This window comes from Suncus etruscus, chromosome 5 (assembly GCF_024139225.1).
Source record: "Suncus etruscus isolate mSunEtr1 chromosome 5, mSunEtr1.pri.cur, whole genome shotgun sequence".
In the NCBI taxonomy this organism is placed as follows: Eukaryota; Metazoa; Chordata; class Mammalia; order Eulipotyphla; family Soricidae; genus Suncus; species Suncus etruscus.
Genome location: NC_064852.1, coordinates 39,617,272 through 39,630,736, shown reverse-complemented (window position 1 = coordinate 39,630,736; position 13,465 = coordinate 39,617,272). Strand labels below are relative to the sequence as shown.

The 13,465-nt window shown below is 33.8% G+C and overlaps 1 protein-coding gene across 1 annotated transcript in view; it reads right to left on the bottom strand.

Moving 5' to 3' along the window:
* The window catches only part of ARHGAP15 (Rho GTPase activating protein 15), a 723,932-nt gene that overhangs the window by 662,983 nt on the left and 47,484 nt on the right, over positions 1–13,465 (bottom strand). Inside the window, exon 2 of the mRNA XM_049773571.1 lies at positions 215–283. Within this exon, the coding sequence (XP_049629528.1) occupies positions 215–283 (69 nt within the window). The remainder of the gene's footprint in view (positions 1–214; positions 284–13,465) is intronic.

The window sequence follows — 13,465 nt, the reverse complement described above, 5'->3', positions numbered from 1 at the left end:
TCTCGCAGCCCCAGGGATGAGGGAGGAGGATATGGGAGGTAGGACGAACACAGAGGTGTAGGGAGGACAAATCAGTGATGGGAACCCTCCTGACTTTATGTAAATATGTACCTATAATATTATTGTCAACAATATGTAAGCCACCATGATCAAAATAAAAATTATATTTAAAAAATTTACTTGTAGATTAATGTGGAGCAATATAAACACTTACGAATGATTCCAGTGGAGGAATGACATCTTTTAAGACATGTTGTGAATGATTTCGTCTGTGCCGAGACACCTGCAAAAATAGCATGAAAATGCTATTTATATTTATTTTTTGAGAAAACAAAGCAAATATAAAATAATAAGCAATCATTGGTTTTCACATTATCTAGTTTGAATAAAATGCATATTTAATGGTTGCTGTCCCAGCAATGTATTATGTCCCTATGTTCTTTTACTGTGTTACTCTGTAAAGCCTCCTTTTAAGAAATGGTAGGATTCGGGAATTCTATCTGAAGGTGAAAAGAAGTTTATGCGGGGCCCGGAGAGATAGCACAGCGGCGTTTGCCTTGCAAGCAGCCGATCCAGGACCAAAGGTGGTTGGTTCGAATCCCGGTGTCCCATATGGTCCCCCGTGCCTGCCAGGAGCTATTTCTGAGCAGACAGCCAGGAGTAACCCCTGAGCACCGCCGGGTGTGACCCAAAAACCAAAAAAAAAAAAAAAAAAAAAAAAAAAAAGAAAAGAAGTTTATGCTTCAATCAACTAAAAATAAAGCAGTATATACTCTATACAATTTAAAATGTTAGATTATACAAGGATCATGTACGTCCCATCAGTGTTTTTTGAATTCTCACATTTAGAAAATAGACACTAAACTGTGAGGAATATCCAGTCATTGCACAAAGTACATACAGGAAGATATTTCATAGTTTGTTTTTTTTTCTGATTGACAGACTAGCAGAGCTTCTAGTGGATAACCAGTATGAACCAAAGAACTTTTAATGAGTCCTACAGCCATCAAGGCACCCATTACTCCTCCCTATAGTCTTACCAACAACAGCCTCAAACACTGGATAGCAGAACAAGCTATATCTGAAGGGATTTACCTGAATTAAATCAGATTCTGTAAAGTTTGAAATTAATTTGTTTTATATCTATATTTCTAGTTAATTAGTATTTCAAAATAATTTTTATTACAATAGTATCTAAAACAAATATTTAATAATGAAACATTATTATGACATGATCTAAAATTTTAGAATAAATATTCTATTACTCATTTTATTTTCACATAAAATAAAAATGACATATTTTGAAGCAATTTTAATAATATGTCATATTTCTCCTTCTAAATAAACATCATAAATTCTGTAATAAAATAAAAGGCTAAAGAAAGAAAACTTGTTTCTAATTTTATTATAACACTGTGACTTATCAGATTGTTCATTTTACAGTCATTTCAGGTATTAAATGTTCAGGCAGCAATTCTATCAGCACCAAGCCCTCCTTTTACCATTGTCTTCAATCTCCTACCCATCATCATAGCTTACCTCTCCATGCAGGCACAAACAAATTTACTTCATGTTTCTCATTACAACATAAAAGGAAATGGAATTATAAAATTTAGACCAACCCAGGTCAATTTGAACTGATTATTATATCTTTCTATGGTGTTACTAAAGTCAGTTTCTAAGGATTTACTGGACTAGTTGGTACAAGTTGAATTTTCTGTGTACTTGCTTAGCATGTATGTAACTTAGAAATATAATTTTCAATAAAATATTGTTTTATTTGATAAACAGAAAATGTTAATATAATTAAATTAAAAAATTTTTAAATACTGAGCATGTATGTAACAGATAATTTTATAAAATATTGTGTTATTTGATAAACAGAAAATTTTAATGTAATTAAATTAAAAAAATTTTAAATACTGAGCATGTATGTAACAGATAATTTTATAAAATATTGTGTTATTTGATAAACAGAAAATTTTGTTAATAGTGTTACTTTTTCTGAATTATATTGTTTTTAGTATTTCACATTAAGGACATGAGGAAAGGAGAAAGACAGAGATACAGAGAGACATGAAGACATATTAATGTGAAAAAATAGCGAAATAAATTAAGTTTGATTCTAATTTGTAGAAAAGAGCTGCCTTTGGCTCTGGGTACTGATAAATATAACTGATTGACTGAGGGTAGTAGAATCATTGCTTCCTTAGGTTTTTAAGAACCTTATTTGAACAAATAAAACAGAAGTCTATCCTAAAATATCAGGTAGGTAACTATGATTACCTATTACCCTTAATGTTCACATTTGCTCCACAAAAGTTGAATTATGAATATAGAGTATTCTTCACAGAAACATGTTATTACTTACTTTAGATGAAGCCTATACAGAATAATGGAGAATGGAGGGCCTCCAGGAAACAGACGAAAACTGGAGAACATTGCAAGTGGAGAATTCTCCCAGAAAGGGGAGCTAGGAACTATTTACAACTATTGCAGGGGTTTTGTGAAATCTACCCATCAGAATTTAATTATAGTTTTATTACAAACTATTGGCTATTTTCTACCATTTTCTTTAGAAATTGGTGAATTTCTTTTCTCATTTATTTGTTCATTTCCACTTATTAAATATTGTCCACTGAATGGTACTAGGAGAGCAGAACAGAGAATTTGTTTCAGATTACCTTTGGCTTTTTGGGGGGTAAAAATGGATCTGATAGAATAAGCCTTTTATCACCAGTAAATCTAGAAATAGAGTTTGCTGAAAATGCTTAATGGCACTTTTGGTTTTCTTCTTTTGACATGAGGATGATAGTATTTCTAAATATTGTGAGTATTTTTTTTGACGAGGTGTTGAATCACACTCAGTTATGCTCATAGACTATTTTATTTTTGGCCCTAACCAGATGCTGGTGAAGTCAGATCCCAAGATGTAGAAGTCACTGATAAGGTCTAATTTCCAAGAAGCACCCTCCAGCCACTTTGGGAAAGTAAGAGCAACTCACTTTATTGTTGGTGGGAAATGAATTTTATATTAGGGGAAAGTAAGGTGTGGACTCTGTGTTAGCAAATTGGATAAGATCTGAGAGGAGATTAATACAGGGTGTGTGCTTCTGTGTTTAGAAAAGACAGGGTAAGGGGATTAGGGAAAGAGATTGTGTGCTCTAGATGTTAAAACAGGATTAGTTGCACCTGGTATTATTAAGATAAATTAGAATAAGTAGGATATGGTGGAAAGAAAGGACTGTCCCAAAGTTTAATGATTGCTTACTAAAGTTATGTCCACACATTGAGGAGGACACATCTAATCTGCTTTTTCAGGTTGTGCCGCACTGGGGGTAATTTACTCAAATTAATTATATGTGAACAAAAACAATGAAAAGTTCTCCATAGCCAAAACTATGAAATAGAGATTCTCTCCATATCATTTACTCCACTATTAGTGAAATAAATATTGTAAAAGACTATAGGGGAAGAAGTAAAATGGAAGAATGTGAACTGAGTTCCCACGCGAAAAAAAAAATAGCCAGTTACAGCCCAGAAAAATTCATTGGTTTAATTTGGTAAACTCTTATTTTGGTATAAATTTATACTTAAAGAAAAGCTGTCAACAAAAGTTACTATAGAAAACTCATGTTCCATGTACTAAAATATAAATGTAAGTATATAAAACACATATTTTAATAAATATGTGATCCAAAATATGAAAAACCTCACAAATATTGTGAGTAGTAAAAGCTTGTGAAACGAATTTGAATCAAATATAGCCCATAAGCAAGATAACATTTTCATGGAAAAAGCAATTCAATTAAATACAGTAGCAACTTCTAATATTCAAAAAGTTACTTGCCAAGCATAGATCAAAATATTTTTCATGGTTTTTTTTTATTTTTCATATTCTTAATTCTCATGCACACCTTAAAAAGTTGATAATTATGAAGGCCCCATTTGCATGAATACAGAAAGACACAAGTGATTTACCAATTAAAAAGTCATAGGTTAGATTTTATCACAGATTAAATCATTGACTGTTGCAATTGCCTGGTACTTCTTCAGTAACTCAGTCAAGATCTCTTGTGTGCATAAGGGTAGAAATTTCTAAGTGAAAAATTTGAGGTCATATATATTAAATTTGTACAAGTTTACACAGGATTATAAGAATTAAGTTTCAAATATATCATGAAGCCTCTTTATATTTCCATAGAAAAATTCTATTCTATTTTATTATGTGTTATATTGAATTATTATATTCAATTATATTGAATTCTAAAACCAATAAGCTAGTTAAATCTGGCATGTTAAACTGAGGTATGAAAAAGGGGGGAAAGAACCTGTCTTTATTTAAAGCATTAGGCACAGAAATATATTATTATCCCCAATGTATGCTGACTGACAGTTATGTGTTAAATAAATTCCAGACTCAAAATTGTTCCATTTTCTTGGATTGATAAAAGAAAAGTTAAGCTATTTCAAGAGTTGTTTTAATCTTGTAAACTTAATGGAAATAATAATCATAAACAAAACTTAAGCAATGATAAAATGAAGAGTGTCGGAAGGAAAAAGATCTTAAGCCATAATGTATATCTTATAGTACTGACATGCATGTAAGGCTGTCTAATACTATCTAATATTATAGAAAATTATGGGACAGCTTCTAGCGAAATTATCTCACTTATGATAAAAACATTTTTTAAAAATTATTTTAGACAGTAAACATCTTATGTTTATTACATTTGTACACCTGTAACTTCAAACAGAGTATTTAAAATATACTTGCTTTATGTAAGATATACTTTACATTATGTAAAGTAAGTATTGCAAAACAATACTTCATGATGCTGGGTGTGACAGGTTCCAGTATTTGATCCTGGCTCTTTTACTTTCAAGTAATAAATAATTAATTGAATTTTGGAATGCTGAATTGCTATACTCATATTAGCAGTAGTTATAATTAATTTTATTTGGAGATAAATATATATATACATATAATACATACATATATATACTCTTGGTGATTTTCAGAAATATTATTTCAAGAATGCTTAAAACGTGTATTTTTATGGTATGTCTACTTTCCTTTATTTTATTTTTTCAAATCTTCTGAAACAGTATTCAGATTTTTCTTTTAAATGCAAGTGAATATTTATATATATGTACATATACTATATTTAAATTTTCGGGACAGTCTGTCTTCTGTGTGGTATCTGCGGTCCAGATTTCCTGTGTGTGTGGCTTCATCTGCCAATGGCTAGCCTTCCCTGGAGGTGAGTTTCTCCTCCCAGAAAGGGAGGAGCTGATTGAACTCTGATGGAACACTGAAGCCTGACACATCTCTCTAGAGTCTAGACCGTCTGTCTTCTGTGCAGCATCTGCAGGCCTGATTTCCTGTGTGTGTGGCTTCATCTGTGGATGGTTAGCCTTCCCTGGAGGTGAGTTTTTCCCCCCAGAAAGGGAGGAGCCAGAGGAGCGCGGCCACGCACACATCATTTAGCCAATGAATACGACCACAACACATAGAAAAACCCACAATACAAGTGTGACAATGGGGAAACAACAGAGGACAGCGCCAGACATAGAGAATGAAGATGGCAACTCTGATGACTGGAGCATGGCCAACCAACTAGTCAGTCTCTCAGATAAGGAGTTTAGAGTCGCAATATGGAAGATGTTCACAGAACTCAAAGAAAGTATAGAAGAGAACATTAATAAGAATCAAGAGAATATGAAGATAAAAATCAGAAAACTCCAAACTGAAATTTCAGGTCAAATAACAGGTCTGAAAAACTCAGTAGATGAATTGAAGAAAAAAAATGAATGAGCATTCCTACAGGTTAACAGCAGCTGAGGATAGAAGATGGGATGAATAACAATGCCATACAACAGAAGAGATTGGAAAAAAGCCTTAAAGCAAATGATCAAAGAATGAAAAAATTACTCAAAGAATGTGAACAGATGAAAATAGAAGTCTATGATAAGCTCAACAGAAACAACTTAAGAATCATTGGAGTCCCAGAGACCCAGGAAGAAAATCTCCAGGAAGAATCAATGGTCAAGAACATCATTAAAGAGAAACTACCAGAGCTAAAGAATACATGTGATCAAATCCTGCATGCCAGAAGAGTACCAACTAAAAGAGACCCCAGAAAAAAATACCCCAAGGCATATCCTAGTCACAATGATGAATCCCACAGATAGAGACAGAATTCTGAAAGCAGCAAGATTGAAAAGAGAAATTACATTCAAGGGAACATCCTTGAGATTTACTGCAGACCTGTCACCAGAAACACTCAAGGCCAGAAGGCAGGGGTGGGACATAGTGTTAAAACTCAATAAAATAAAGGCTTCACTTAGAATACTGCACCCAGCAAAACTCACTTTCAGGTTTGAAGGAAGAATACATAGCTTCACAGACAAACAAAAGCTCAGAAACTTTACAAACTCAAAACCAGTCTTAAAAGAAAAACTGAAATACCTACTTTAAGACAAGACTGACCAACAGACACACCAAACTTCGATAGAAAGATGGCACAGTGTCTAAATAGATCAAAAAACTCAATTCAACCTTCTGCTTCCTACAAGAAATGCATGTGAATAGTCAGAACAAACATAGACTAAAAATAAAAGGCTGGAGAAAAATCATCCAAGCAAACAACATCCATAAAAAAGCTGGAGTGGCCATACTAATATCAGATGATGCAAACTTTATACTCAGGAAAGTTATAACGAACAAAGATGTACATTTTGTATTAATCAAGGGATACGTATAGCAGGAAGAAATCACTCTCCTAAAAATATATGCACCAAATGAGGGGCCAGCAAAATATTTAATAAAATTGTTGACAAATCTGAAAAATAATATCAGTAACAACACAATAATTGTGAGAGACCTCAACACTACATTGTCAACACTGGATAGGTCAACCAGACTGAAACACAAGAATATACTAGACCTGAAAAGAGAAATGGAAGAAAGAGGCCTAGTATATATATATGACACTCCACCCGAAAAACCTGGATACAAATTCTTCTCTAATGTACATGGGACATTCTCCAGGATAGACTACATGCTAGCACATAAAACATAACTCCATAATATTAAGAGGATAGAAATTTTGCAGGCTACCTTCGCTGACCACAATGCCCTGAAATTATATGTGAACTACAAAGGGACACAGAAGAAAAACTTTAATACCTGGAAGTTAAACAGCCTAATACTGAATAACCAGTGGCTCCGAGATGAAATCAAAGAGGTTATCAAAACCTTCCTTGAAACAAATGACAATAGAGACACAAACTATCAGAACCTGTGGGACACAGCGAAAGCAGTACTAAGAGGAAAATTTATAGCTTTGCAAGCACACATCAGGAAAGAAGTAGTATTCCTGAATAGCTTAATGACACAGCTCATAGAATTAGAAAGGGCTTAACAAAAGGAACCAAAAATAGGCAGATAGAAGGAAATAACAAAGCTGAGAGCAGAAATCAATGAAGTGGAAACACAAAAAACAATCTGAAAGATCAACGAAAGCAGAAGTTGGTTCTTTGGAAAAATAAACAATATTGATAGATCACTGGCAAAACTAACAAAGAAAGAGAGAGAGAACTTGATAACTCGTATTAGGAATGAAAAAGGAGAGATCACTACTGATATGGCAGATATTCAAAGTGAAATCAGAAACTACTTTGAGAAACTCTATGCCACTAAAAAATGAGAACCTGGAAGAAATGGATAAATTCTTGGACTCTTATAATCTTCCACGGTTGAATGAAGAGGATGTAGCATATCTAAACACCCACATCACTATTGAGGAAATGAAGACAGTAATCAAATGTCTGCCCAAAAACAAAAGCCCATGCCCAAATGGATTCACTAATGAATTCTTTCAAGCCTTTTAAGAGGAACTATTACCAATCCTGGCAAGACTCTTTCATGAAATCAAAAAAAAAAAAAAAAAAAAAAGGAACACTTCCAAATGGCTTTTATGAAGCAAACATCACCTTGATCACCTTGATACCTAAACCAGACAGAGATTCTACAAAAAACGAAAATAACAGACCAATATTCCTGATGAACATAGATGCAAAGATCCTCAACAAAATCCAGGCAAATAGGATTCAATACCTCATTAAGAAGATCATCCACTACGATCAAGTAGGTTTCATCCCAGGAATGCAAGGATGGTTTAACATCCATAAATCTATCCATATAATACACAACATCAACAATGAGAAAATAAAAATCACATGATCATATCAATCGATGCAGAGAAAGCATTTGACAAGGTCCAACACCCATTCTTGATCAAAACTCTCAGCAAGATGGGAATGATAGGAACGTTTCTCAATATAGTTAAGGCCATCTACCATAAGCCAGTGACAAATATTATCCTCAATGAGAAAAACTAAAAGCCTTTTCTCTAAATTCTGGCACAAGACAATGCTTTCCTCTCTCACCACTGCTATTCAACATAGCACTAGAAGTACTTGCTATAGCGATTAGGCAAAAAAAAAAAAAAAAAAAAAAAAAAAAAAAAAAGATATCAAGGGAATCCAGAGAGGAAAGGAAGAAGTCAAATTCTCACTGTTTGCAGATGACATGACACTCTACTTAGAAAACCCTAAAGTCTCTACAAAAAAGCTTCTAGAAACAATAGACTCATATAGCAGAGTGGCAGGCTACAAAATTAACACACAATAATCAATGGCCTTTCTATACACCAATAGTAATAAGGAAGAAATGGATATTAAGAAAACAACACCATTCACAATAGTGCCACACAAACTCAAATATCTTGGAATCAATTTGAATAAAAATGTGAAGGACCTATACAAAGAAAACTATAAGACTCTGTTCCAAGAAATAAGAGAGGACACGCGGAAATGGAAGCACATACCCTGCTCATGGATTGGCAGGATTAACATCATTAAAATGGCAATACTCCCCAAAGCATTGTACAGATTTAATGCAATTCCTCTAAAGATACCCATCAGATTCTTCAAAGAAGTGGGTCAGGCACATTTGAAATTTATTTGGAACAATAAACACCCTAGAATAGTTAAAGCAATCATTGGGAAAAGAATATGGTAGGAATTACTTTCCCCAACTTTAAATTGTACTACAAAGCAATAGTTATCAAAACAGCATGGTATTGGAATAAAGACAGTTCCTCAGATCAGTGGAATAGGCTTGAATACTCAGAGAATGTTCCCCAGACTTACAATCACCTAATTTTTGATAAAGGAGCAAAAAATCCTAAATGGAGCAAAGAAAGCCTCTTCAACAAGTGGTGTTGGGCACAACTGGTTAGCCACTTGCAAAAAATTGTACTTAGACCCCCAGCTAACATCATGTATGAAGGTAAAATCCAAATGGATTAAAGACCTTGATATCAGACCCAAAACCATAAGATATATAGAACAACATGTAGGCAAAACACTGTAGGACATTGAGACTACAGGCATCTTCAAGGAGGAAACTGCACTCTCCAAGCAAGTGAAAGCAGAGATTAACAGATGGGAATATATAAAGCTGAGAAGCTTCTGCACCTCAATGGAAATAGCGCCCAGGATACAAGAGCCATCCACTGAGTGGGAGAAACTATTCACCCAATACCCATCAGATAAGGGGCTAATCTCCAAAATATACAAGGCTCTGACAGAACTTTACAATAAATAAACATCCAATCCTATCAAAAAATGGGGAGAAGAAATTGACAGACACTTTGACAAAGAAGAAATACAAATGGCCAAAAACACATGAAAAAATGCTCCACATCACTAATCATCAGGGAGATGCAAATAAAACTATGAGGTAACACCTCACACCCCAGAGATTGGCACACATCACAAAGAATGAGAACACATAGTGTTGGCGGGGATGTGGAGAGAAAGGAACTCTTATCCACTGCTGGTAGGAATGCCGTCTAGTTCAACCTTTATAGAATGTGATATGGAGATTCCTCCAAAAACTGAAAATTGAGCTCCCATACGATCCAGCTATACCACTCCTAGGAATATACCCTAGGAACACAATCCAATACAATACAAATACAATACAAAAATGCCTTCCTTACACCTATATTCATCGCAGCACTATTTACCATAGCAAGACTCTGGAAACAACCAAGATACCCTTCAACAGATGAATGGCTAAAGAAACTGTGGTACATATACACAATGGAATATTATGTAGCTGTCAGGAGAGAAGAAGTCATGAAATTTACCTATACTTGGATGTACATGGAATCTATTTTGCTGAGTGAAATAAGTCAGAGAGAGAGAGAGTAAAATGCAGAATTGTCTCACTCATTTATGATTTTTAAGAAAAATGAAAGATTCTTGCAATAATCATTTTCAGACACAAAAGAGAGGAGGTCTGGAAGTTACAACCCACCTCATGAAGCTCACCACAAAGAGTCATGAATTTAGTTAGAGAAATAACTACATTTTTTGAACTACCCTAATAATGAGAATGTATGAGGGAAATAGAAAGCCTGTCTAGAGTACAGGTGGGCGTTGGGTGGAGAGGAGGGTGATTTGGGTCATTGGTGATGGGAATGTTGTAGTGGTGATGGTGGTGTTCTTTACATGACTGAAACCCAAACACAATCATGTATGTAATTAAGGTGTTTAAAATATATAAAAAATTTTTCACAAGCTGATTTTTCTGTTCTTAAACTCAAATTATGATGTGTTTGGTGTTAATTTACTATTTCCACTTAAAATTTTTCTGAATTGCAATTTCTCGATTCATTTACTATATTTCACAAAACAAGCCTTAAGTCTTATGTTTATTAAAAGTATTTTTTTTTTCAAAATGACTTGACTTTTCTTTTTTCTTTTTTCTTTTTTTTTTTTTTTTTGGTTTTTGGGTCACACCCGGCAGTGCTCAGGGGTTACTCCTGGCTGTCTGCTCAGAAATAGCTCCTGGCAGGCACAGGGGACCATATGGGACAACGGGATTCGAATCAACCACCTTTGGTCCTGGATTGGCTTCTTGCAAGGCAAACGCCTCTGTGCTATCTCTCTGGGCCCTACTTGACTTTTCTTAAGCTGTTTTGTTAATAGTGTTGACATCATTTCTTTTCTGTGGAGGGGCATGTATATCTTAATTGATTTCTTTATTAAATGTGTGAGGCCACACTTACCTGTATTCCGTATTTACTTCTGGGTCTTACAATTGGAGATCATTTCTAATTAGGCTACACTTGCTGTGCTTCTCAAATAGTAAGGCCTCCCCCCAGGGGTCGTGAGGCTCCATAAAGGGAGGAGAGTTTTACCTCAGCAAACACTGTCATAACAAGCTAAGCCTCATGTTTATGTCTCTGTATGTCTCTGGAGCTGAGAGTTTCTGTGTCCTGCTTCAAACCCCGCTTTGAAAAACTATGCATTGCAAAACATGTTCATTGTAGCCATTAATCCAGACATCACCTCTGATTAAAAAATCAGCTCAAATTATTTTATATATTTTTGTTTTGCAGGGTAAAGTTTTTTTTTTTAATAAAGATACTATTTACAGTCCCGAGGAGGGTACGAGAATTGTTTTTTTTTTCTAGAAGAGCATAACAGAAAATAATTGAGAAGCACTGTAAACTGTACACACTGTACAGTACTGTACTCCTGTAGCCGCTACAAGAATCTTACGGTGTTTCATACTTGAGTCATACAAGGCAAGCACCCTACCCACTGGAATATCTCTACAGTTGTAGTATTAAGCACCTTAAGCCTCTCAGATTCCAAAGCCTGATTTGCTAACCTCCTTTTGTTTGTGTAGAAAAATGTCATATCTTGTTTTTAAAAACACAAATGATACTATTTTCCATATGGATTCACAATGTATATTGGAATGATGTGAATAAATCATTGAAAAATAAATAATACCATCATTGTCTGGTTTGACTTTTTGAAATCCAAGATAATATTAGTATTTAACATATTTAGAAAAAAATTCTAGCTTTATCCTCTTTATTTCCACCCACCAGTCTCCTTGATTCCTTTCCTCTGTGTCCATTTCTAGTTCTTTTACTTTCTAATTGTAAAAATCATTGTTGACAAGTGGAGTCTTTTGGTGCGAGACAAATGGGAATGAGGGAAAGCATTGATGGAGAGAAGAGAAGTGGATACCGGTAAAGGGACTGTTGTTAAAACATTGCATGCCTTTGTAATTTCACTGTGGTTATGTATAAAAAAAAGAAAAAATGGAGTCTTCAACATGTGTTGTGCAAACTTCCCTTTATATTCTTATTTTTTATATGCATCATATACAAGAGATTGAGTTGCCTTCTTCCTCTCAAAAACAAAGAATTAAAAAGTCACATTTTAAAAATATATTCAGTGTTTCTTCCATTTCTTTCTACTTTTATCTATTTAAGTAATGCAAAACTTATGGAACGGACTAGCAGTAATTGATATATTACACACTGTAGAAACAACAGAATTGTGGTATATTAGTTTCCTTCTGTAGGAGGGACTATTATGAATGTTATACATAAACATGAAACATTCCACATAGTTCTTATTTTAAATAGATTACCATTTTTGATGAAAGTTTATAACTTGTGGCCTAGAATTGAAAAGAAATTGCTTTTAAAAAACATTAGTTTGTTCCAGTATTTTGAAGACATGTACATTTTTGTGAAGTATGCTCCCATTAACAAAGTCCTTCAATGCTTGGATCAAAAGCAAAAATAAATTTGTGGCTAAGTTTATTTTTTTATTTTGTTTCTAAAAGATTTTTTTGGTATACCTCAATTCTAATGTTTAAATTTCCATTTCTCTTTCCAAATTCTTTTTTTTCTGAAAATATTACAATCAGATCCTTAAAAAAATAATGTTTTATTTATGTGATATGGACCTTTCTAATACAACAATTTAATTGCCTAGAGGTAACAAATAACAACCATAGTGGTATCTGTATATTGTAAATTAATTTGATGTGATAGTAAAATGATTTTGTTAAATATATATGTATATATATAAACACATTTCTTTTCTATATATTTAATGTTCTAAATTTACTATCTGTGTAGTTGTGACAAATGGTTATGATGTAAAAAATATGTACTGTTAGTAATGTACAGTGTATTATTTGTGCCAACATTCACATTTACATTCTTTTATGTATAATATAATAAAATTAAAATAGTAATCGTCCATAAGAAAATATCCTCTTCTTGTTATTAACACTTTTCTAATGCTTTTGTTTGTTTGTTTATTTGTTTTCAGTCTAAACTAGTGGCACAGAGAGGCAATTCCTGGTTCTGTATTCAGAAATTGCTCTTGGTATCCCATATGAAATCATGAATGAAATCATATGGGATGCCGGAGATAAAACCCAGGGCTGTCTGAATCAGCAGCATGCAAGGCAAACACTGTACCACTGTGCTATCACTCTGGCCCTTTCCTAATGCTTTTTGAGGTGTATGCTTTTAGTAATAAATCTGAGAATCAGATATCTTTTATTCCC